This window comes from Dendropsophus ebraccatus, chromosome 6 (genome assembly GCF_027789765.1).
Source record: "Dendropsophus ebraccatus isolate aDenEbr1 chromosome 6, aDenEbr1.pat, whole genome shotgun sequence".
NCBI lineage: Eukaryota > Metazoa > Chordata > Amphibia > Anura > Hylidae > Dendropsophus > Dendropsophus ebraccatus.
The window spans coordinates 135,882,260-135,907,850 of record NC_091459.1 but is presented as its reverse complement, the minus strand read 5'-3'; the positions used below and the strand labels follow the sequence as shown (position 1 = coordinate 135,907,850).

At 42.0% G+C, this 25,591-nt stretch overlaps 1 protein-coding gene across 4 annotated transcripts in view; it reads right to left on the bottom strand.

Annotated features, from left to right (window-relative positions):
* Window positions 1–5,887: 5,887 nt before the first annotated feature.
* Window positions 5,888–25,591, bottom strand: part of RNF144A (ring finger protein 144A) — a 38,978-nt gene continuing 19,274 nt past the window's right edge. For 2 of the 4 annotated variants that reach the window (XM_069973068.1, XM_069973069.1), the window contains exons 3-8: window positions 14,880–14,984; window positions 14,669–14,729; window positions 12,556–12,763; window positions 11,223–11,370; window positions 8,394–8,483; window positions 5,888–6,321 (exon numbers count right to left, since the gene is read on the bottom strand). In XM_069973068.1, the coding sequence (XP_069829169.1) occupies window positions 6,190–6,321; window positions 8,394–8,483; window positions 11,223–11,370; window positions 12,556–12,763; window positions 14,669–14,729; window positions 14,880–14,984 (744 nt within the window). In that variant the 3' untranslated portion in view covers window positions 5,888–6,189. Of the gene's footprint in view, window positions 6,322–8,393; window positions 8,484–11,222; window positions 11,371–12,555; window positions 12,764–14,668; window positions 14,730–14,879; window positions 14,985–15,067; window positions 15,137–15,780; window positions 15,815–25,591 lie in introns of those variants that run through there. The other 2 variants (XM_069973071.1, XM_069973070.1) reach the window with 2 other exon arrangements.

Here is a 25,591-nt window from a genome sequence, read left to right as displayed (position 1 = left end):
GTAAATCATTTAGTATGGAGGGATCATGGTAAATCATGGAGTATGGAGGGGTCATGGTAAATCATGGAGTATGGAGGGATCATGGTAAATCATAGCGTATGGAGGGATCATGGTAAATCATGGAATATGGAGGGACCATGGTAAATCATGGAGTATGGAGGGATCATGGTAAATCATGGAGTATGGAGGGATCATGGTAAATCATGGAGTATGGAGGGGTCATGGTAAATCATGGAGTATGGAGGGATCATGGTAAATCATGGCGTATGGAGGGATCATGGTAAATCATGGAGTATGGAGGGGTCATGGTAAATCATGGAGTATGGAGGGATCATGGTAAATCATGGAGTATGGAGGGATCATGGTAAATCATGGAGTATGGAGATATCATGGTAAATCATGGCGTATGGAGGGATCATGGTAAATCATGGAGTATGGAGGGGTCATGGTAAATCATGGAGTATGGAGGGATCATGGTAAATCATGGAGTATGGAGGGATCATGGAGTATGGAGGGGTCAGGGTAAATCATGGAGTATGGAGGGATCATGGAGTATGGAGCGATCATGGTAAATCATGGAGTATGGAAGGATCATGGTAAATCATGGCGTATGGAGGGATCATGGAGTATGGAGGGATCATGGTAAATCATGGAGTATGAAAGGGATCATGGTAAATCATGGAGTATGGAGGGATCAGGGTAAATCATGGAGTATGGAGGGATCATGGTAAATCATGGAGTATGGAGGGATCAGGGTAAATCATGGAGTATGGAGGGGTCATGGTAAATCATGCAGTATGGAGTATGGAGGGGTCATGGTAAATCATGGAGTATGGAGATATCATGGTAAATCATGGAGTATGGAGGGGTCATGGTAAATCATGGAGTATGGAGATATCATGGTAAATCATTGAGTATGGAGGGGTCATAGTAAATCATGGAGTATGGAGGGGTCATAGTAAATCATGGAGTATGGAGGGATCATGGTAAATCATGGAGTATGGAGGGACCATGGTAAATCATGCAGTATGGAGGGGTCATAGTAAATCATGCAGTATGGAGGGATCATGGTAAATCATGGAGTATGGAGGGATCATGGTAAATCATGGAGTATGGAGGGGCCATAGTAAATCATGGAGTATGGAGGGGTCATGGTAAATCATGGAGTATGGAGGGGTCATAGTAAATCATGGAGTATGGAGGGGTCATGGTAAATCATGGAGTATGGAGATATCATGGTAAATCATGCAGTATGGAGGGATCATAGTAAATCATGGAGTATGGAGGGATCATTGTAAAGCATAAAGTATGGAGGGATCATGGTAAATCATGGAGTATGGTAAAGGATCAGGGTAAATCATGGAGGATTGAGGGATCATGGAGTATGGAGGGATCACGGTAAATCATGGAGTATGGTAAAGGATCATGGTAAATCATGGAGGATTGAGGGATCATGGAGTATGGAGGGATCAGGGTAAATCATGGAGGATGGAAAAGGATCAGGGTAAATTATGTATAACTTCGGAAAGGCTTACGAATGGATTCTCAATTGCAATTTAATTGACTTCAATGCAATGACAGACGTCCAATGCGCACAGTGGACTAAATAACGGACGTTATCTACGCCGATGTCAGAATAAGAATCGTGACAATTATTTTCGGACATCTTATGCAAACAGCGGACGGTATTTTGAGTTGTTCACAGTTTTTCTGTTTTCAACGTCCTTACTATTAAATTCAATGGACATTTAAAATATACGTTCACATATGTCTAAAGAGCCAGCATTGTTAACAAAAGGTTATCCACAGTGTTTTTGATCCTATAAGTTGCCTATAGATCCAGCACCATGCCCCATGCATCCTATCCAGCTTCTTGCATCCAGCATTCTCGGATGGCTGTGGCTGGCCGGACCTACGTGATCGAGTACTTATCTACCTTGGAAAATGTAGCAAATGTTGGTAGCACCAATGTTATTTAGTCACATGGTACAATAGAACATTACAATAGAACATTTGGTGACAGCAAAACCATGCCAACCCCCAAACATCATCACAACAATCAAGTGGGGTGGAGACAGTACCGTACAATGGTGTGGAGCTGCTAATAGTGCAAGCTTTCCTATGGGACCAGAGTTCAGAGAAGGGCTTAGCAATCCCAACTGCACCCCCCCCCTTATGTCTTTGAATAAAATTAAATTATTACTTAAGTACCGGCCGGATGATCCGTCCGATCGCAGAGCTCTGATGTGGGCGAAAACGGCCATACTTTTACGTAGTGTGAACATAGCCTAAGGCTGTGTTCCCATTTCGGGAACATATTGGGTAAATGCAGCCGTCTATGTAACGAGTCACCTTCCTCGATATGTTCCCGAAGTGGGAGCCTGTGGCTGTGTCCATGTATCCAGGACTCTCTAGGGTGCCATCCAACTTCTCCAATGACAACTAGTCGCCTTCAGAGGTGTGAGTCTTCTTAGCGTCGTTGCCCAGCCCATCACTGGCCGTAGCAGTTTCCTATCTCAGTCAGTGAGTGGTTGAACTTGTATTGGCGGTAGCAACAAGCGGGAACCAGAAGGAGGTGGAACAGGAACTTTTCCAGCAACAATCTTTTAAGTTTCTGATACTGGAATATCCAAAGCCAGGAATGGATTTAAAAAAATGAGAAATCTTTCCTTTATGACCTGATCTCTGTTTATAGTCTGTTTCTGGCTTTGGCTTCAAATCTGTCAGATAATCTTTCTGTGTAAATGGACCCTGACACATGCAGCTCTTTGGGACTAGATATTGGCTAAACAGGTGTTTGGTCTACAGCCAACAACTCGCCATCTGAATACTTCCTTGTGTTCAGAAGTTGTAAACCATGTTTTTGTCAGAAATCGTAAACCCCCCTCTAAACCATTTGTGCAGGGAAGGGGGTCACAAACATTCTCACAAGTGTCAATCAGAATTTTTTATTTCACATTTGGTAGCATCAGTGGGAGTCGAGGAGGATTGCTGGAAACAAATATAGTGAGATCTGTATGATATGATCCTGGGGGGTTCGGCACTCGGACAAACACCTACACCAATCAGTGCAACCTCCAGACACCCTCTCGGAAACATTTCAGAAAACACAAAAAAAGTGCACAAAGGTACCCTTTAAGTAAAAACTAAGAACTACAGAGTCCAGGTATACTATACAAGTCATCTTATTCTCGCTTATTTCTCCCTCACATAAACCTCCTCAATACTAGAAAAATAAGGACATCGGATTTAGCAGGAAATTCACAATCTGATCAGCATTTGATTTCCGATGGCTGCAGAAGGTGGATGGAGCCCGAGGGAGCCCTGGAAATCAGGGATACAGGCATAGGTATTGGCCACTAAAAGTCACACTGGGTGTCCGGCTACAAATTTCAATCCGTCCCTACATTAAGCGACTCCTCCCACCATTGAAATGATGGTGTCCTCGAGTGATATGTTTGGCCAACAGCTCTTTCAAATTCACCCCATACACATGAATGTTTGGCTCTGCTGTTTAAAGGGGTTATCCAGCGCTACAAAAACATGGCTGCTTTCTTCCAAAGACAGCACCACTCTTGTCTCCAGTTCAGGTGCAGTTTGCAATTAGGCTCCATTTGCTTCAATGGAACTGAGTTACAGAACCTGCACCCAAACTGGAGACAAGAGTGGTGCTGTCTCTGGAAGAAAGTGGCCATTTTTTGTAGCGCTAAATAATCCCTTTAAATCCGGTATGTTCTCCTGTGTGACATCACCTGTTAGGGGGACAGTCAGCCATACACACTTGAGTTGGCCAGTTCTGTTTCATGACTTTTCAATAAAGTGTACGGGGTCTTTACTGATAATAATATCCCACTTATAGGGGATTTCTTTTTCTTAAAGGAGCAGAAGGGGTGAAAACAATAAAAGTACTTTCTCCACTGCTACCATTCTGCTGATCTCCCCGTCCTGGTACCTGGTCCTCACACAGGGAACGTCTCAGCCCGTCAGTGAGAGCGCTTCCCCCCTCTTCTTCCTGGTCCCCTCTGCTAATCCCTGCTTAGCCAACCATGGCCTGAGGCGTGTGGTGACGCCTACTGGTCGTAGTCTTAGTAAATATTAATATGAAATTCCATTAAATCTTTTCTTAGTACTGTGTGTCAGGCTGTTCCTCTGTCATTCTTCCTGGAAATATTTGAAAAAAATTACCAGTGAGGGCTCACCCATTCCCGCCAATAGCATCTGTTCCTATACCATCTAATGTTGTGCGATAACGATTGTTTAACGTTAACCTGAAATCGTTCACTATATTACACAGAACAATTGTCTGGGCCGGTTGATATTCACTCCAGGACCAACCTAGTAGCCTTGTGCAACTAAGTCTAACATCCTGAAGAAGGAGAAAGTGATGGAAACTAAGGGTCTGCTTAGATTTAGCACATGTTAAAGGGAAACTATCAGGAGGATAGACAAATCAAACCTGCTGATAACCCCCTATTGTGCACAGGGCGCCAAGGAGGAAGGTGTGTCTGTTACCTTCATCCTCAGCTCCGTTCCTGTGCTGTTAGCTGTGAAATCTTCTGCCCAGTAAGACTGGGTTCGCACTATATTTTTTGCAATCCGTTTTTGCAAAAAACGGATGCAACTGTGTGCATCCGTTTTTCCACTGACTTAAAAAAAAAAAAAAAAAAAAAAACGGATCGAAATTTTTTAACATACACAAAAATAATAATGGAAGTCAATGGAAAAACGGATCAAAACGGATGCCCACACATGCATCTGTTTTTGGCAAAAATGGATGAAAAAAAATGGATTGCAAAAATGTAGGCACCGATCTGACCTGCCCCATGCCAGACCCCTCCATTGATAATCAGCAAGGCGGGCCGGCGGGGAGGTTTAGTGGTGGTGGGTGGGCGCCAGTCGGCCCCTAATGATTATCAATCAGAACAGTGCTCAGGGGCAGGTGCTCCACCTCCTGATTGCAGAAGATTTCACAGCTAACAGCACAGTAACAGAGCCAAGGATAAAGGTCATAGACATACCCTCATCCTCAGCGCCCCGTGCCCACTAGGAAGCTAGATTTGTCTAACGTGCTGATAGTTCCCCTTTAAATTGACTGGATGGCACAGCAGATCCGATCCCTTGTCCATTACAGAGCGCCACAGTGTATAATGCAACCAACAAGGAGAAGAGTAGGCCCCTATGTCATTGCATTTATACATTTCCAGGAAGAATAACAGAGGGACATCTCACAGTTCTAAAAAAAAAAAAAAAAAGTCCTTTAAAATTTGTATTCCAAGCTTATTCAATAGGTGGAGAATAGGTACAAATCCTGTGTAACCCTGAAACCTGCAACGTTATAGGGAAATCCACAGTATAATGGAATGTTCCAAATGATGACCTATTAAATGTATTCGCCTTTTACAGATCACATTGTAAGTACAAGGCTTATGACAAACGGTCTAGACCAGGGATGGACAACCTTTGGCCCTCCAGCTGTTGCAAAACTACAATACCCATCATGCTTCGCTTTGGCTGTCCAGGCATGATGGGAACAGTAGTTTTGCAACAGCTGGAGGGCTGAAGGTTCCCTATCCCTGCTCTAGATGGATAACAAACAATGAGTATAGAACTGTGCTCAAATACGTCAAGATTGCATATGTTTAAAAACAGCAAAATCTAAGGAAACTGGCTTTATAGTTTTTACTTTTTTGTTGGTTTTTTTTCTTGAATTTTTTTTTTTCTAGCAATTCTCACTTTGGTAAATCCAGACAAACATGAGGCTCAGTGCATTGTGTACCTGCCATATAAAACGAGGATTTAATCCCCTTAAAACAATGCACTTTAAGGAATATACAGCATCTTACAGGAAAACGAAAAGATACAAAGAAATCAGGAATGACACAGAGACTATCTGCGGGACGCGGCTATGCTTAGAAATGGTTTAAAACTGGACCCATGGGACCAGAAGGGATGTCAGACCCAGCGGTTGTTATGTGGATGGATGATGTCATCTGTACATTGTGCGGACTACTCCTCCTGTCTCCTCAGTAACCCAGATCCTGGAGCAGCGAGGACGCCAGATCTTAGTATAATGGCACAGTTCATGTCCTGGAAAGCTGGTCAAGCCAAAAGATGGCTGCAACGTGTCCCAGGTGTGATGCACCCTGCTGTGCTGGAACGTGGTGGAAATCCGCACCGTTCTCCTGAGCATTAGGTTGGCAGCGGATCGTCATCTCCTTTACTGCATTTACATTTGCAGCACAAAACAAACGGTGTGGCCAGTAAGAGGAATGGAGAGGCTACTAAAAGTAGGAGGCCGAATCCTGCAAATATCCCAACCACCTGGGGAGGAAAAATACAGATCAATAGAAGAATACAGGTTATTCTGCAAAATGATCAATATGTGATCTATCTATCTATCTATCTATCTATCTATCTATCTATCTATCTATCTATCTATCTATCTAAAATAGGAAATCGGAGCAGCACTTCAGACTTCAAAAGAATAACAGGTGCCAGCGGATCCTGGTCAGGACCAAAGACCGGTGTATATAATGGAGGAAAATCCACAGCACTCCTTGGTAAATTTCAAAAAAGGTGCGGTTTATTCAAAAGACTTGTGCAGCATACAAACGCGACGTTTCAGCGGCTACTGCCGCTATTTTCAAGCTTGAAAATAGCGGCAGTAGCCGCTGAAACGTCGCGTTTGTATGCTGCACAAGTCTTTTGAATAAACCGCACCTTTTTTGAAATTTACCAAGGAGTGCTGTGGATTTTCCTCCATTATCTATCTATCTGTCTATCTATCTATCTATCTATCTATCTCCTATCTATCTCCTATCTATCTATCTATCTATCTATCTATCTATCTATCTATCTATCTATCTATCTATCTATCTATCTCCTATCTATCTATCTCCTATCTATCTATCTATCTCCTATCTATCTCCTATCTATCTATCTATCTATCTATCTATCTATCTATCTATCTCCTATCTATCTATCTATCTATCTATCTATCTATCTCCTATCTATCTATCTATCTATCTATCTATCTATCTATCTGTCTGTCTGTCTGTCTATCTATCTGTCTGTCTGTCTATCTATCTATCTATCTATCTATCTATCTATCTATCTATCTATCTGTCTATCTATCTATCTATCTGTCTATCTATCTATCTATCTATCTATCTATCTATCTCCTATCTATCTATCTATCTATCTATCTATCTATCTATCTATCTATCTATCTATCTATCTAGTCCCAGCACAGGTGTGCCACTAAGTTCATTATGCACCTCAGCAAAATAACTCCCTAAGGTTCTCGCAGTGGGATGAAAGAGGAGTACACTATAAGTTTTTCCTACTAGATGTCGCTCTATTTCTTATATGCATCTGGTGTTCTGCACAGCTGAAGCAAGCATTGGGTTAAATGTTTTGTGTTATGCTTTATCCTGTCACAGGTGTAGGTCTTCTTTCCCTCTTTTTCTGCCCTTTCCTTTCTCTCTTACACAGGCACAGACACAGCCCCACCACAGCCAGGACCCTTGTTAGTAATGTTAGCTAGCATGTAGTGCTAGACCCCTCGGGAGGAAGGACATCCTCTGAGGATCACCTTGTCCACCTTGATACAGTCTACACTACACAGGGCAGCATACCTGGGCTAGATACTGACCCCAGTAGAACAAAGCTGCAGTTAAGCCTACGTATCCTACTGCAATGCACAGCTGTTCTGGGAAATCCTGGGAAGTCTGCTCAACCCAGCACAGGGACCTGGGATCTCGTACTACCCTTACACAAAAGGTATCTCAATGCTGTAGGGCATAAGGTGGTCAGATGAAAAGTTATCTATACATGAGTACGAGTATCTTCTACTTCATTTATTATTTTTCACTATGCTATCACGGCAGAGTATACGGCTACATTGGGCAGGGCCCTCAAGACGTTTCTCTACTCCACTTTTCTCTGGTATACAAACTACCTCTCTGGTATACAAACTGCCCAAGTGACCCTAAACCCACAGAGCTGCCACAACACCGCGCAAGCTACCCCGACATATGCGGCCCTGCCTTCCGCATACCTATCTATTATCTATCTCCCATCTATCTGTTTATAATATATCTCCTATCTATACACCACTTCCTGCAGGACATACAGCAGCTGATAAGTACCGGAAGACTTGAGATTTTTTAATTGCAATTACAAATCTTTGGCATTTTCTGGCATCAGTTGATTTGAAAGAAAAACATTTTTGGTGAACAACCACTTTAAGAGATAAAGATAGCAATTACTACTGTTTCACCACCAGGGGGCAGTGGTAATATAAAGTATATAAACTATAGTGCAATGCCATGGTATTGCCATTGAGATGTCAAAACAGCTATTAACGGATCAGCTGTAACATTTCCACCTACCTGTGTCCTGTGCCATATGACTGATGCCCTGGAATGACCTAACTTGTTCCGACAAGGTCCCTTATCATAGTGTATAAGCAGGAAATCGTCCTATGAAGGCAGAAGGTGAAAGTTCAATCATTAACACAAGGTACCTGCAATATTCTGGGTCTAATTTAGAAAAATAAGTCAGTGGTGCAAAATAAACTATTCTACAACAGCAAATGTCTGTAAAAATGAAGACTGATCTATAGGACTTATATGGTGCCGGTTAGGTCAATGGTACTTATAGAAAAAGGAGAAGAAATCTTTAAAGGGCAAAATCAACTGGTGTCAGGGTTATATAGATGTGTAATTTACTTTTATTTAAAAATCTCCAGTCTTCCAGTACTTATCAGCTGCTGGATGTCATGCAGAAAGTGGTGTATTCTTTCCAGTCTGACACAGTGCTCTCTGGTGCCACCTCTGTCCATGGAAAGGTTTTCTATAGGGATTTGCTACTGGACAGTTCCTGACATGGACAGAGGTGCCAGCAGAGAGCACTGTGACAGACTGGAAAGAATACACCACTTCCTGCAGGACATACAGCAGCTGATAAGTACTGGAAGCCTGGAGATTTTTCAATAGAAGCAATTTACAAATCTGTATAACTTACTGGCACCAGTTGATTTCTAAACATTTGTTTTCACTGGATACCCCTTTAAGTATTTTAGGATTTTGGTGCATAATTATATGTTCTCAATAAATTAGTATATCCACATATTATATATATATATATATATATATATATATATATATATATATATATATATATATATATACATATACATACATACATATGTGATCACGTATAAGTAAGATACAACCATATGCAGGGTCACGCACAGAGTATAAAACACAAGGGCTATAACAGCTGCAGCCGCCTGATAGTTACAGTCAAATAAGTTACATGCAAATTTTTCATTTGCTTAAAAGCCCCATGTAGTGACTGTAATATGTCATACACATGTGTGAGGCTGAGCAAACACCCCTGGAATCACATGCAGACAGAGTCAACAAGGGCTGATAACCGCTCGATTTTCATAGACTTTACATTTCTCCTTTATATGTTGGGTGCAGACCACCAAGAACCACGTGACCATCGCTCAGTATGAAAATAAGAGGAAGAGGTTGATGGGAGACATTGGACAGGAAAGTTCTCTTTGTTGGATTCTTGTTCTGTTGACTATAGCTTTCCTGACGCATAGGGTTCTATGGGGGCATGGACACCCTTTTTCTGAAGGGTGTCAGTGCCGGAAAATAGGCCCAGAAACTATAAGTGTCCGGAACCCTTTGGGGGCATCCAGAATTCCGGATGCACTGGGGCCAGTGCCAGCACCTGGTAAAGTGCGTCTGGGTGCTGACAATACGTGCTCCTAATCACTCCCTGACCTTCAATCAAATCGGACTTGTTTGCACCACTAGAGTCTGTGAGCAAACGTGTTCAATGTTCTTGTCAGCCGGGGAGTAGAGCATACTGGAGCGAATCACGCTGCGTTTTTTGCAGTCTGTTTTTTTTTTTTTCATCCTAAAAACTGATGAAAATACAGGTGCATTTGTATGCATCCGTTGTGATCTGTTTTTACATTGATTTCCATTATAAAATAAAAACGGATCTAAATGCATTGGGTTTTTTTTTTGCGTACACAAAAATGCGGTGGACCACGCTTTTATGTACGCTATAAGGCTATGTTCACATTATGGAAGAGAACGGCCATTCCGTGACCTGGCCGGGTCACGGATCGGACGTTTTCAGAAAAGATCATCTCGGCTGGTAGTGCGCGCCCGCATCAGAACTCCCCACAGCACACTATAGAGTGAGCAGCCAGAGCCGCTCGCTCCATTGTGTGCACTGACGGGTTTTCTGCGGCCGCTATTTACTAAATAGCGGCCGCAGAAACCTGACATGTCAGTTTTCTACGGCACCCCTAGGGATCCCGGTACTATGTGTATACACTCCGCCTGGGATCCCTTCAGCCTGCAGCACTACGTAAGTTCCAGGGAAATCATGGCCGTTGAAACAGTGATTTTCCCGGAATTTACGTAGTGTGCACATAGCCTAAAAAAGGATGCGTTTTGATCTGTTTTTTTTTTTATCACGGAAGTCAACGGAAAGACAGATCAAAACTGATGCACACAAATGCATCTGTTTTTTCATGCATTTTTCATCCGTTTTTTTTTTTTTTGCATAAAATTAATGAAAAAACAGACTGCATAAACACAGTGTGAACCCAGCCTACAATTAAAGAAAAGTTTACAGAAGAAAATACCTAATAAATCTGCAGCTTTTCTATCATCACAATTGACACCAAAATCCCATCCACTCTACTGTAAATGCCACAAGCAAATATGTAAAATAGAGTTTCCAAGCAAAATTCATTGATGACCTACCTTCAACATAATTTATCAATATCAGATGGGTGGGGCTCCCACACCTGGAACCCCTGTGATATAGATATACAGAGTGAAGCACCCCTGTGATATAGGTGAAATTGAGCAGGAAGCAGACAGCTCCATACACTGTGTAGTGGCCAATCTGGGTTACTGCACCACAGCTACCACTCAAGTGAGCTGCAGTAACCCAGCCTGGCCACTACACAGTGTATGGAGCTGTCTGCTTCCTGCTCGGTTTCACCTATATCACAACTGTGGCAAACAGTTGATGGGTAGGGTGCTAGGTATTGGGTATTGATAATTGATCATGAGGATAGGTGATCAATAAATTGTGCCTTTTGTCTTTAAAGCAACATGCGAAAGTAATTAAAAAAGACCATACATGAACAGTATGAAATATCATAGAAAGTAACTCACATCGAGTGACTCTAGGCAGTACCAGCAGAAGGCGTGCTTGCAGTTTTTACACATCATTTGCGCGCAGCCTTCATCTCTTTCTATGTAGACTTTACACTTAGGGCACCGTTTGATGGGAACGTCCTCTTCTACCATTTTTAGTGCAGAGCTGAAGGGACAAGAACAAAACAATAAGTCTGTATTGTGAGTCCTATATAGTAAACAAGCAGGTCAGTGCATATAATAACCCCCATAGAGAGGGTCTGGGGGAGAAGACATTACTGCGTGTACTGTATACAGTATTAGGAGCTGCTAGCGGTGACGGCAAGATCCGCTGGGGATCTATTATTAGATGAAGAGATGAATTTCCATGAATAGATAAAAAGTTGTATTGTTAGCATGACGTATAATCCATCAATACACTGACAAGGTAAATACGCGGCGATCCGCCTACAGAGATACAAAGCCAGTTATGCTCCAAATGTGTCACAGGCTGGTCTCTTAGGAAACGGGCAGTGAAAGAACATGAAAACATTATACAGGAGAAGAGAGAGAGATGGAAAGGGGAGAAGGAATAATCTGCCTAAGTATTATATCACCTGTCCTGTTAGGCTTCAGAAGAGAAGGATTTAGGGGTAGTGATTTCTGACAGCCTAAAGATGAGTCACCAGTGCAACCAGGCGGTAGGGAAAGCTAATGGTATGATGGGCTGTATATATATATAATGGTATGCTGGGCTGTATATATAATGGTATGCCGGGCTGTATATATATAATGGTATGCTGGGTTGTATATATAATGGTATGCTGGGCTGTATATATATAATGGTATGCTGGGCTGTATATATAATGGTATGCTGGGCTGTATATATAATGGTATGCTGGGCTGTGTATATATATATATATATATATATATATATATATATATATAAAACGGTATGCTGGTCTGTATATATAATTGTATGCTGGTCTGTATATATATATAATGGTATGCTGGGCTGTATATATATTACGTTACTGAAAGAGTGGTAGATGCTTGGCACAAACTCCCAGCAGATGTGGGAATACAGTCAGAGGTCACTGGGGGCAAAGATCAGAAGCAACATGGGAAAATATTACGTTATATAATATAAATTATTAATATTACTGAAAGAGTAGTAGATGCTTGGCACAAACTCCCAGCAGATGTGGGAGCCAACAATCTATATGAGATAGATAAATATATATAGGATAGATAGATAGACAGACAGACAGACAGATAGGAGACAGATAGATAGATGATAGAAGATAGATAGATAGATAGATAGATAGATAGATAGATAGATAGATAGATAGATGCTATAGCTATGCTGTACCTTGACTCTCCTGGGAGGAAAGTGATTGGCATGTTTTCCTGGCAGCCTTGCCCTGGATGCCAGTTGGCCTTACACGACGAGCAGAACTCTATATCACAGGACGTGCACTGTACCAGCTGTGGGTTCTGGGGCCCTTTCTCCTGTAATTTGCACACCGCCTGGCAGGATGATGATGGACACCAAGTCCTACATGGATCCAGGAGGACTTCTAAATGGAGAGAATATACTGGAAGTTATCTATGGCATTATATACCTGCCCAACATGTTTTGCAGCTTGCTTGTCTTCCTCAGGGGACTGGCACTGACCCTGTAAAGAAGTTTTGTATCTCCGTGATACATTGTATTCTTCCCTATAAACCCTATTCTTAGGTGGAATAACTCCATAGTATATAAGAACACATCAGACACGTCCTGTATAGCTGGTAGCGGCCTCGCCCTTCTATCTACCGTCCTCGTCCATCATTTCCGGTAAGCAGAAGATTTCTCCCATAACTGAATTAACCTTCCGAATAATGTTATTTCGATGAAGATTACACGATTCCCTGAAAGGTTTGGGATTTAATCAATGAGTTCTTTTCAACACGAAGATGAAAGGCCGGGTGAGACAATGGCGGAGCTGGCTGATCATTAAGGAGAGAGGTTTAGATGCTTTTGATTTGCCAATCTTTGATCTGAGCCGAGCAGGAAAGACAATAATAGCAAAGCTTCTGCCTCAATAATTCATGGCTTCCCTGCTTTAGTAATTGGGATGAAACCTGTGGTGGTAGAAAGGTGGGGACCCTTCAGAGGATGGAGCATCTATTAGAGGAAAGGAACACTCGACTGGCATCAGAAAGTTATACAGATTTGTAAATGTCTTCTATTCAAAAATCTCAACCCTTCCAGTACTTATTAGCTGCTGTATGTCCTGCAGGAAGTGGTGTATTATTTCCACTCTCTGCTGCCACCCCTGTCCATGTCAGGAACTGTTCAAAACCGTAGCAAATCCACATAGAAAACCTTCTCTGCTCTGGACAGTTCCTGACATGGACAGAGGTGGCAGCAGAGAGCACTGTGTCCAACTGGAGAGAATACACCACTTCCTGCAGGACATACAGCAGCTGATAAGTACTGGAAGGATTGAGAAGCAATTTTACAAATCTACAAATTTAATAAATATAACTTTCTGACACCAGTTAATTTGAAAACAATAGTTCTTTTGTCTGGAGTAACCCTTAAAGTAAACCTTAAAGGAGATGCCCAGCGCTGATGCCCGTATCCTGCAGCTCCGATACCGGATGCTACTGGGTCTGAGTGAGGACCTGGGATGTGATGTGCCATGCTCACTCAGCCAGTCAGCGGCCGTAGTGGGGTCCCGCCTCGGTCTCTCTCTGCCAAAAAACATCTCAGCCTGGAGTTCTCCTTTAAACTACAACTGCCAGCAGGTCCTACTGAGAGTTGTAGTTCTGCAATAGCTGAAGAATCAATGGAAGGTCGCATGGACTATGGTAAGTGTCCCATAAGTAGCCAAATATTCAGTCCTTTGATCACAGCTTGGCTACTCACTCATCCCAACTAAAACTTTCCTCCATGTAAAAAATTTTTGAATGATTACACTGTCTTAAAGGGGTTATCCAAGCTTAGAAAAAAAACATACTTTCTTCCAGAAACAGCGCCACTTTTGTGCTTAGGTTGTGTGCTGTATTGCAACTCAATTCATAGGAGTTAAATGGAGCTAAGGTGCAATACTACACACAACCTGAGGACGGGGGTAGTGCTGTTATTTGAAAGAAGGAGCTAGGGTTTTTCTAATCCTGGATAACCCCTTTAAGCTTGTTATATGCCTTAAAGTTAATGGGGGAGATTTATCAAACATGGTGTAAAGTGAAACTGGCTCAGTTGCCCCTAGCAACCAATCAGATTCCACCTTTCATTCCTCACAGACTCTTTGGAAAATGAAAGGTGGAATCTGATTGGTTGCTAGGGGCAACTGAGCCAGTTTCACTTTACACCATGTTTGATAAATCTCCCCCATTAACTTTAAGGCATATAACAAGCTTAAAGGGGTTATCTGTGCATTAGGCCAACAACTATGTGAGCTACACGGCCGACTATAGAAAATAATCGCATTTACCTCTTTCAAACTGCAATTTCTTATATCGTTGCATTATTTCCGCTGCGACCATGCATTCAATCTGCCAGAAAGGAGAAAAACAGGAACAGTATGAAGTAACAGTAACAGTGTAATATACAAGCTACTCCCAATACTATTCAAATAGGCAATGGAGTATATCAACGCCATCTATTCTGCAATAAGGTACAAGGTACATATCCAGGCTCCTTGCCTCGTTCTCCTGTAAGTGGCCTCTCTTCGGGCATCCGGCATCGGGGCAGCTGATAGCAGTTTCTAAACCTTCCTTGATAAGAAGCTCCACGTATTGCTTCAAACACTGTGGTAGAAAGAAAGAGAAATATCTCATTATCCGCTACAGTATCAAGTCTCCCAGTACTTATGAGCTGCTGTATGTCCTACAGGAAGTGGTGTATTCTCTCAAGTCTGACACAGTGCTCTCTGCTGCCCCCTCTGTCCATGTCAGGAACTGTCCAGAGCAGGAGAGGATTTCGATAAGGATTTGCTACTGCTCTGGACAGTTCCTGACATGGACAGAGGTGGCAGCAGAGAGCACTGTGTCAGACTGGACAAACCTTTATTGATAATTGATGACCTTGTTGGAATCCCCCGCAGTCAGAAGTAATCTGTGGGGGAACATGGCCACTGGTGTTGAGTATTCCTTGGGTGGTATCACAGGAGAAATGAAGCATTACACAGTTCTGATATAAATCAATGGTTTGCCATACAGAACATGGACACAGGAGTCCTCCATAGTACGGGGAAAAGCTTACCATTGGTCACTAGACAGATAGTTCATGTAATTACGTGTATGTTACATCCAACACTTTTATCATCGTTGTGCACCAAAATATCCTAGTGTTTTCTTCAGATACATTATTTTTGTTCTCCTCTTAAAAAGTGGATGTTCCCGCCTACGTTTCCTAGTCTCAGACATACATAGGGTGGTATAACACGGGCCGATGGGGGCCCGATAATACCTGTAATCGAGCGCAGATCTGCTAGATCATCGCTCGTTTACTAGGCCTATTACTCGGCCCCATAATCGTATAACAAGGGCTGCAGGGACATCGTTACCGATGTCCTTGCAGCCCTTGTTTAAACTGTATACATACCTATCCAAGTTGCAGGGCTCCTCTTCCTCTGTGCTTCTCCCCGGTTCCCACGCGCTCTAGCTTCATAGCAACCTGTCTCAGCTGACAGGCCGCTCAGCCAATCACCGGCCGCGGTGGTCCCGGCCTGTGATTGGCTGAGCGGCCTGTCAGCTGAGACAGGCCGCTGTAAAGCTGGAGCGTGCAGGACAGGGGAGAAGCACAGAGGAAGAGGAGCCCTGCAGCATATATAGGTAATGTATTCTTCTTTGCATATCGTCAGCGCCGGCCGCGCACTGCTATTACATGTAGCAGTGCGCGGTCAGCACCCGACAATTATAGGTCAGAACCTTTATCAACGATCGGCTGATGACAACGATCATCGGCTAATCGTTATCTTTATTAAACGGAACGATAATCGGACGGAGAGGGCCGATTCGGCAGATTATCGTTCCATGTAATAGTACCCATAGTATGCTGCAGAACTGCCCATCATTTATATTTTTTTACAGGTAGTTGATGCATTTTGGATCACTGGGAGTCTATCTCCTACAAAGATCACCGACCGCTAGACGGTGCTGCAATGATTGGTCACAGTAGAGAAGAACTGTATAGTCCCCATCCTGCGTCTCTCTGCCTGTTGTTAAAGTACAAAATTTCGGTGTAACTTTGGCTGCCAGGACATGCTGGGAGTATCCGACATTTGATTTTCAGTGGCTAAAGAAGTTGGATGCAGCCCTGGAGTCCTGGAAAACATAGATAAAACCTATGGCCTATGACTATATCAATGTTTTCCAGGACTCCCTAGGGCTGCATCCAACTTCTTCAGCCATCGGTAATCAAATGCAGAATGAACAGACTCAAGCATGCTCTAGTCTCTAGTAGGCGCTGGGCTGCCACCAGTTTAAATCAATGGCAGATCCTGCACTTAGCTAATATATTTTTTAAAGGGAAACAAAGTATCAGCAGGTTAGACGACTCTAACCTGCTGATATGTCCCTATTGCACAGGAGAAGCGGAGGAAGCTATGTCTGTTCCTTCCTCCTCTGCGCCGTTCTGGTGCAGTTAGTTGTGTGCTTCACGGCCCGGTGAGACCGTTAGGAGTATGGCTGGGGTGGACAGTGCTCCTAATGGTCTCACCGGACCGTGGAGCACAATACTAACTGCACTGGAACAGCACCGAGGCTAAGGGGAGATTAGTCACCAGCAGAGAGCAGAGAACAAATGATTACACAATGGGAGCTGTGTGAAAGCCGGTCAGTGCTGACTTCAGAGGAGATAGCCTGGTGATGTAGCGGTAAATTAACTCTTTGTTGGGCTGTTTTGGTGCCTAATCCCCCTCCACCCCCTCCCCTCTCCATAGAGAACCATGAAGACAGGGGGGAGAGCTTCAAACTGCTTTTTCATGATAAAAATGCATTTTTCGGCTAATAAACCCAATTACAGAGTTTCTTAAAATCGCCTGTACTGAAGTTAAAATATTTATGTGACTTCTGCACTCGTTGAGTCTCACCACCGATGAGTAAGGACCCTATTACCCAGGACGATTACTGTGCGAGTGTTTGAATTTAAACGATCATTTTTTTTCGAGTAAATGCAGGCAATGAGCAAACATTCGGTGTAATTCCACACCGTTCCTTCATTTGCTGGGATCAGATGGAGTAAACGATTGTAGTAACGACCATATCGTTCCGTGTAATATGGTGAACGGTTTCAGATTAACGATAAACAATCTCGTTTGCGATCATTTGTTGTTTGCGACCTTTCACCCCCCATCCTATATATGTCATATATGTATCATGAATAACTAATTTCCATCACAGCCTTTGTCCATAAATGTCACAGCGACGGCACAATGCACGAGTGTAAGAAAGTGCTTTGTGATTGTTTTGTACGCCAAGAAAAACTTGGCGGAGTAAGATGAGGCTTATCTTGGCAGTGAGAAGTGGCAGATTCCTGGAGATTAGTACCACAGTTACATAGTGTATGTGCCCTGGCACGTCTGCTCCGTGTCTCAAGCCTCTATAGTGCTAGGGGGGGTGTTTATATGGCAACAAAACCACTTATGAGTAGGACGGGTCAGGACGCTTCCTATTTGACAGATTAACGATAATCGCAAACAAGATCATTTATCAATCGTTCACCGTATTACAGAGAACGATAGTCGTTAGTTACGATTGTTACTACGATTATTTACTCCATCTAATCCCAGCAAATGAAGGAACCATGCGGAATTAGGCCATGTTCACACACAGGTCACAGAAAGGCCGGTCTCAGAAAAGATCTCTAGCGCCGAGTTCTGACAGGGTTTTCTGTGGTCGCTACTCAATGAATAGCGGCCGCAGAAAACTGACATGTCAGTTTCCTACGGCGCCACTAGGGATTCCCTCGGCCTGCAGCACAACATAGGTTCCGTACCAATCATGGCCGTTGCAACAACGGCCGTGACACCACTATAGACACCAGCTTAGGAAGAAATGAAAATTACAGATATAAGTGGGAATCACACTATGGAAAAATGACATCCATCTTTCACAATAAAGACAGTGATTGAGCAAATAACAGCCGTTACCTTTGGAATAATGGTTGTTATTTGCACAATGACGGCCTTTATTAGGAAAGAGAGCCGTCATTTTTACATAGTGTGAACCTAGCCTAGGCCTGAGGACCAGAAATCTGCAGAAAATGCCATATATAAAGATATATGATGGCCAGATATAGGGGAGATATAGGGCTGTTTCTCATGTATACACACATGGCAGCTTATTCAGAAAAGTCACCAGAAATTACATTTAGGCTTAAAAAATTGGTAGGGATCTGAATTTAAAAAAAATCTTTCAAACCAACTGATGTCAAAAACTTATACAGATTTCTAATTTACTTCTATTTAAAAATCTTTAATCTTCCAGTACTTATCAGCTACTGCATGTCTTGCAGGAAGTGGTGTAGTCTCTCCAGTCTGACACAATGCTCTCTGCTGCCACCTCTGTCCATGTCAGGAACTGTTCAGAACAGGAGAGGTTTTCTATGGGGATTGTCTACTGTTCTGGGTAGTTCCTGACATGGACAGCAGAGAGCACTGTGTCAGAATGGAAAGACTACACCACTTCCTGCAGGACATTCAGCAGCTGATACATACTGGAAGACTGGAGATTTTTAAATAGAAGTAAATTAAAACTCTATATACCTTTCTGACACGAGTGATATATTAAAGATTTTTTTTCTGGAGTACCCCTTTAAGGTACACATAATCTTACCGACTGTAGAATATTAATCTGATAGATCTGTATTATGAATTACGAATATCGTGCGAATTTGCACGATAACGATCAAATTAGAAAGATAAATGTACGTGTAAACGCAGCGAACGATCAAACGACGAGTGAGAAATCATTCATTTTGATCTTACAACGTTCTTAAACGGTTGTTCGTCGTTCTCTAAAAATTCGCTGAACGTTCCGTGTAAACAGTCGTTCACCGATTTTAATTATGTGCGAGATAGGCTTAAGCGATCGCAAAACGATTTTTTCGTACAATATATCGTTCCGTCTAAACGCTGATCGTTCTAAAAAAAAAAACAACATCGCTCTTTCGATACTGTTAATCGTACGATCGGGCGAATTATGGCTCCGTGTAAACGCAGCATAAGACCAGGCAATAAGAGGCTAGACTGAAGTCAACTAATGTTAGTCAGCTACCAATAAGACATGGCAATTGCCGGTTAGCCTACAATAGATCCCGACATACATGGGGACAAATTCATCACGACACATCCAATCTATGAGGTTTTACAGTAGCTGCAGGAATCCTGGCAGGTGTAACCAGCAAAGCCTGAAAAACGGTCAAATACCATGCAAGCAGCAACGCCAACGTCCCTTCCCCCTGCAAACGTGCGCTGGGAATAGGAAAATCTTCCTGCATTGGACCATTAGCCCTGGGAAGCGGCCTGTTTACCCTGGTTATCAGCCCGGCTGGCATGCCAGGCAGCAGAGGAGCGCTGTGCCAGGGAGAGGGCTGACATGGTGGAGAGGGTTGCCAGGGAGGTGCGGATTAGTATGCAGTCAGCGTGCGCTGCTTAGTTGTTTCCTCTGCTGAGTGATCCAGCTGAATAAGCAGGAAATTTGCTTCTCTTACAGATTCTATAGAAAACTACCCATACAGGCTGCATATTGTCAATTTAAAGGGATCCTGACACATTGAAAAAGCAGTCCTATCAAGCTATAGAGAAGGAGGAGCCGAGCAGATTGATATATAGCTTTGTGGGAAAAGATTCAGTATAAATTGGAATTTATTGATTTAAATACCAGCTAGGTGGGTGGAACTGATCAGTGATTGACAGTTATATCTGTAAGTAAACGCCCACTGGACTCCTGAGATACAGATCAACAAATGACAAATTATACTGAATCTTTTACCATGAAATTATATATCAATCTGCTCAGCTCCTCCTGCTCTTTTACAGGATGAAGGCAAAACTGATGGCCTTTTCCATGTGACAGCTCCCTTTAAGAAGTAAAAAGCACTTGGCCATTTTACCAAAGAGATTATGTTGCTCGGGGTCCCTTTCTTTTCAAAATCATCTATTTTCAATTTAGTACAGCTGGTCTTTAAAGGGAATGTGCCCGATATTAAAAATTTTATTCTAATCTGTTTCTATTTTCTGACTGTAATTTTTTTTATTTCACTGTTTTTACATTGTTATGGGGGCGGCCATCTTGCCTGAGCTGTTTTTAACAGCATTTAGTGACATGGTTTACAGCAAGCATCATGGACATAGACGATAATAGACATAGTTTGTCCCCTTGAGATGCTATTGTCTCCTCTATCTACTGGTGTCACATGACGCTGCAAAGCTATACAGATCACTTTAAAGCAATCTCCTTTAAAGGGGTACTCTGGCAGAAAAAAATTCTTTAAAATCAGCTGGTTTCAGAAAGTTATATAGATTGGTAATTAACTAAATACTTATCAGCTGCTGTTTGTCCTGCAGGAAGTGATGTATTCTCTCCAGTCTGACACAGTGCTCTCTGCTGCCACCTCTGTCCGTGTCAGGAACTGTCCAGAGCAGGAAAGGTGATTTGCTGCTCTTCTGGACAGTTCCTGACATGGACAGAGGTGGCAGCAGAGAGCACTGTGTCAGAATGGAAAGAATACACCACTTCCTGCAGGACATACAGCAGCTGATGAGTACTGGAAGACTGGAGTTTTAAAGTAGAAATATATTAAAAATCTTTAAAATTAAAAAAAAAAAACTTTTTGATACCAGCTGATTTAAAAAAAAACAAAAAACATTTAGCCGGAGTACCCCTTTAATCACCACAGACAGAACAGAAAGTCTCCAATTAGTTTATTAGCCCAATGGTGAGAAGTAAAACTACAATATGTCAGGATTATTTCATAATACAGATAGCAAAATGGAAAAAAAAAAATTCTGATGACACATACTCTTTAAAGGGGTTGTTCAACAAAAAAAAAATTCTTTCAAATCAACTGGTGCCAGAAAGTGCCAGAGATTTGTAATTTACTTCTCCAGTGCTGCATGTCCTGGAGAACAGGAGAGGTTTTCTATGAGGATTTGCTGCTGCTCTGGACAGTTCCTGACATGGACAGAGGTGGCAGCGGAGAGCACTGTGTCAGACTGGAGAGAATATACCACTTCCTGCAGGACATACAGCAGTTGATAAGTACTGTAATACTTAGATTTTTTTAATCAAAGTAAACTACAATGCTCTGGCACCAGTTGATTTGAAAGAAAAATGGTGCAAAACCCCTTTAAAGCATGCTATGGCGTCCCGGTATTTCTATTCTAGCTGTGTGCAGGTGTCCTGCTGAGAAAAGAATACAACATCAGGGATTTCCTGCAAGAAAAAAAACAAACTAACAACTGGCTCCTATACAAGAAGCGATTATTTCAGGCGGTAATTGCCGCAATAAGTGAGCTGACATCTGCCAGATGATGCCCAATGATTGAGAGGCGCTGCCAGATTCTGTATGCTGAACAATCCTACTATGCCATCAGAATTTCTGAACAGTCTGAAGGAAGATGGCGCTCCTACAGACGCTACCTTGTCAGTCATAGAACAATACCCAGTCTGTTCTTGTCAAATGTTATCACAACTGCATGGTTCTATCTGTAGAATAGCTATAGAGGCCGCAGCTGCACCCGGGGCCCCTGAGCCTCTATGCTACATCATGGACAGCAGTGGTAATAATGCAGGTTGTGGTTATAGTGGGATTACTGGGACTACTCCTCACCCCTCCCTTTTTCTTCTATTAGTGGTCATTAGGTACTAAGTGCTTATTTTGTAGTCTCTTTCATAGTCCTGAAGGGGTTAACTATGTGCTGGAGGCCGATTCCCTGCTGAAGTGCCCCCCCCTCCCTTTCCCCAAGAAGTACACAAATTTAGGAGCTGCATTGAGTATTAGTTGATAATTTCTTTTAAAGGGAACCTGTGATCACTCCGGACCTGTCTGTTTTAGTTAATCCTTGTATACTCCATGAACTAACAATTCTGGATCACCTATTCTTATAGCTCTATGTTCTTGTCATTTTTTTTTTTTACTAGAAATGTATGACTATATAACCAACTGGGTGTTACCAGATGGGGGCGTTTCACTACACAGTGCAGCTCTGATTGGATAGTGTCACACAGTAGAGGGACACGCCCCCCCGAATAGTAACACCCAGTTGGTTATTGACTCATACATTTCTAGTAAGAATAACGGAGGGACGGCACATCACACAGCTATAAGAACAGGTGATCCAGAACGGTTATTTCTTGGGAATTGCAGGTATTTTCTAAATCAGACAGGTTAGGAGTGGTGACAGGTCTCCTTTAAGTCGACAGATCTACCTTGAAGGTGTCAGTTTTACCTTAAAAAAAAAAAAAATTAAAAAAAGCCTTTTCCTTTTATTTTTAAGGACTTTACCATTCTATGCTTCCTATGAGGGTTCCTTCCTCAGATTTATTGCTAGGTGGATTTCTGGTCTGTATTATTATGGTTTAATTTATAGGTATTATTGTTTAAGTATTAGTTAATGTTTATTATAATTTATATTATTTATTAATAAAACACTGTGGCCACATTATTATAGTGTTCCATAAATCATCTATCTATCTATCTATCTATCTATCTATCTATCTATCTATCTATCTATCTATCTCCTATCTATCTATCTATCTATCTATCTATCTATCTCCTATCTATCTATCTATCTATCTATCTATCTCCTATCTATCTATCTATCTATCTATCTATCTATCTATCTATCTATCTCCTATCTATCTATCTATCTATCTATCTATCTATCTCCTATCTATCTATCTATCTATCTATCTATCTATCTATCTCCTATCTATCTATCTATCTATCTCCTATCTATCTATCTATCTCCTATCTATTATTTATCTATCTCCTATCTATTTTCTATCTATCTATCTATCTATCTATCTATCTATCTATCTATCTATCTATCTATCTATCTCCTATCTATCTATCTATCTATCTATCTATCTATCTATCTCCTATCTATCTATCTCCTATCTATCTATCTATCTATCTCCTATCTATCTATCTATCTATCTATCTCCTATCTATCTATCTATCTCCTATCTATTATTTATCTATCTCCTATCTATTTTCTATCTATCTATCTATCTATCTATCTATCTATCTATCTATCTATCTCCTATCTATTATTTACCTATCTCCTATCTATCTCCTATCTATCTATCTCCTATCTATCTATCTCCTATCTATCTATCTCCTATCTATCTATCTATCATCTATCTATCTGTCTATCTATCTATCTATCTATCTATTTCCTATCTATCTATCTATCTATCTATCTATCTATCTATCTATCTATCAATATCCTATCTATCTGTCTATCTATCTATATTATAACTCATGAGAAGAGAAAGCTGCTTGGAATACCTCTTTCTTGCAACAAGTTTCCTGAAAATGTGCAGATGATAATGGAGGGCACAGAGCCAGGACCGTACATGTGTTATTGCTGGGGGAGCTACATGGGGTTCTTATTATCCCACAATGCCGAAGAAGAAATGAAACTTTAAAGATGCTCATAAAAATAAAGTGTTGTCAATGCAACAGATGGCTCTTCTGCCCACTATTATGCCCCCAAGGGATCAGTATAGATTTATAAATATTTATCCTTCTTTACTGTCAGCAGATATCCGGAAAACACTAAACAATTATTATACAAGGTATATTTAAAAATATTAACTTTTTTTTTTTTACATATTACTTTCTGTATCAAAAGCTGGAAATCCTGTTAAGACTATCTAGAGCTCCTCGGGGGCGGAGCTTAAGACTTTTTACAAGCTTCTCCTCCCCCAAGGAGGTAATATATATTCTTATAGTAACATATCTCTGTATAGGATTACAACAATACTGGAAATATCATATGACATCATACTTGTACAAATCCCATACCTAACCCTAATGTTCTTATGTTACAGACAGGTCATAGGGTCCCTCAGGTATAAGCATAGCTCACAAGTCTGCACTCCAAATAACTATGTCATTGCTTTTCATTGAAGGCCTATGTTCCTGAGAAAAAGAGAATAGATGAAATTGTGGAAGACTATGGAAAAAAATACTGATGCATAGACTCCCGCATGGTCTGAGATCAATAGATCAGGTTATTTTATATGAACCCGTAATTATTCATAGTCGTCTATTTCTAAGAGATGTGACTCATATAGGGCTGAAACATTTACCAGAAATAAAGGAAGGGGCAAAGGTCATTCCACGCTGAACCTGACACAATACATCTGTCAATGCAATCTGGGCTCCTGTGTAGAACACAATGGGATTCTCCGCACTCTCATCTTTCCTTTGTTTCCTGAACTCATTATGGTGAATTGTGTTTTCACCAGATCTCAGCGTTAGTTTTCATGACAATATACGGTAGTTGTGCAGGTTTATGCCCCCTCGCCCACAGACTAGCTAGGATTAGTCATATTACGACTATTACACCATGTGCAGCTTTGTTTCCTCTTATTATGGAGCCCAGGTTTGCTCTTCACATCCTAGTTTTGTAGGTTTTACATACTGTACTTCCTCCCCCAGATCCCCTCCAGGTGCACGCCGCACAAAGACTGGGATTTGTTTTTTCTTCCCATTTTGAGCATTTTTAGAGATGTCAGAAGTCACATTAGTAAGAATCCAGGAAGAGGAAAGTCATGGATATCCGAGACATTCAGGTCCAGGAGAAACTTTATACACCATGTTTAAAGGAGAAGTCTGGGCAAATCTAATTTTTTAAGTGCTGGAGTGGGGAAGGATAAAAGAAATAGCGTGTTCTTACCACTCCCGCGCTGGTGGCCGCCAGCTGCTTCCTGGGGACTCGGGTCGTGACGTGTGCAGTCCGCTCAGCCAGTCAGCAGCCATAGCGGGGTCCCACCTCAGCCGCTGACTGGCTGCACACATCACAACCCGGGCCCGTGCTCAGACCAGGAGGCGGAGCTGGGGAATGGAGCAGCGGTACGCAGCCACCAGCGCTGGAGCGGGAGAGGTAAGAACACGCTATTTCTTTTATCCCCCCCCCTCCTTTAACTTTAATGATCAGAAGCCACATTCATATAAAACACGCTACTATTAGAGACAAGCGCGACCCAGGCATGTTATAAGCTTATGGCTGTATCCATGTTTTCCCAGACTCCCTAGGGCTGCATCTAACGTCTTCGACCACCGATAATCAAATGCTGAACGATCGGACGTGATCCAGTTGTGCTCATATTAAACATGGAAAAACACAATCATTAACTGGACCACCTAAGCTGACACTCTTCTAGAGACAGGGGATTTG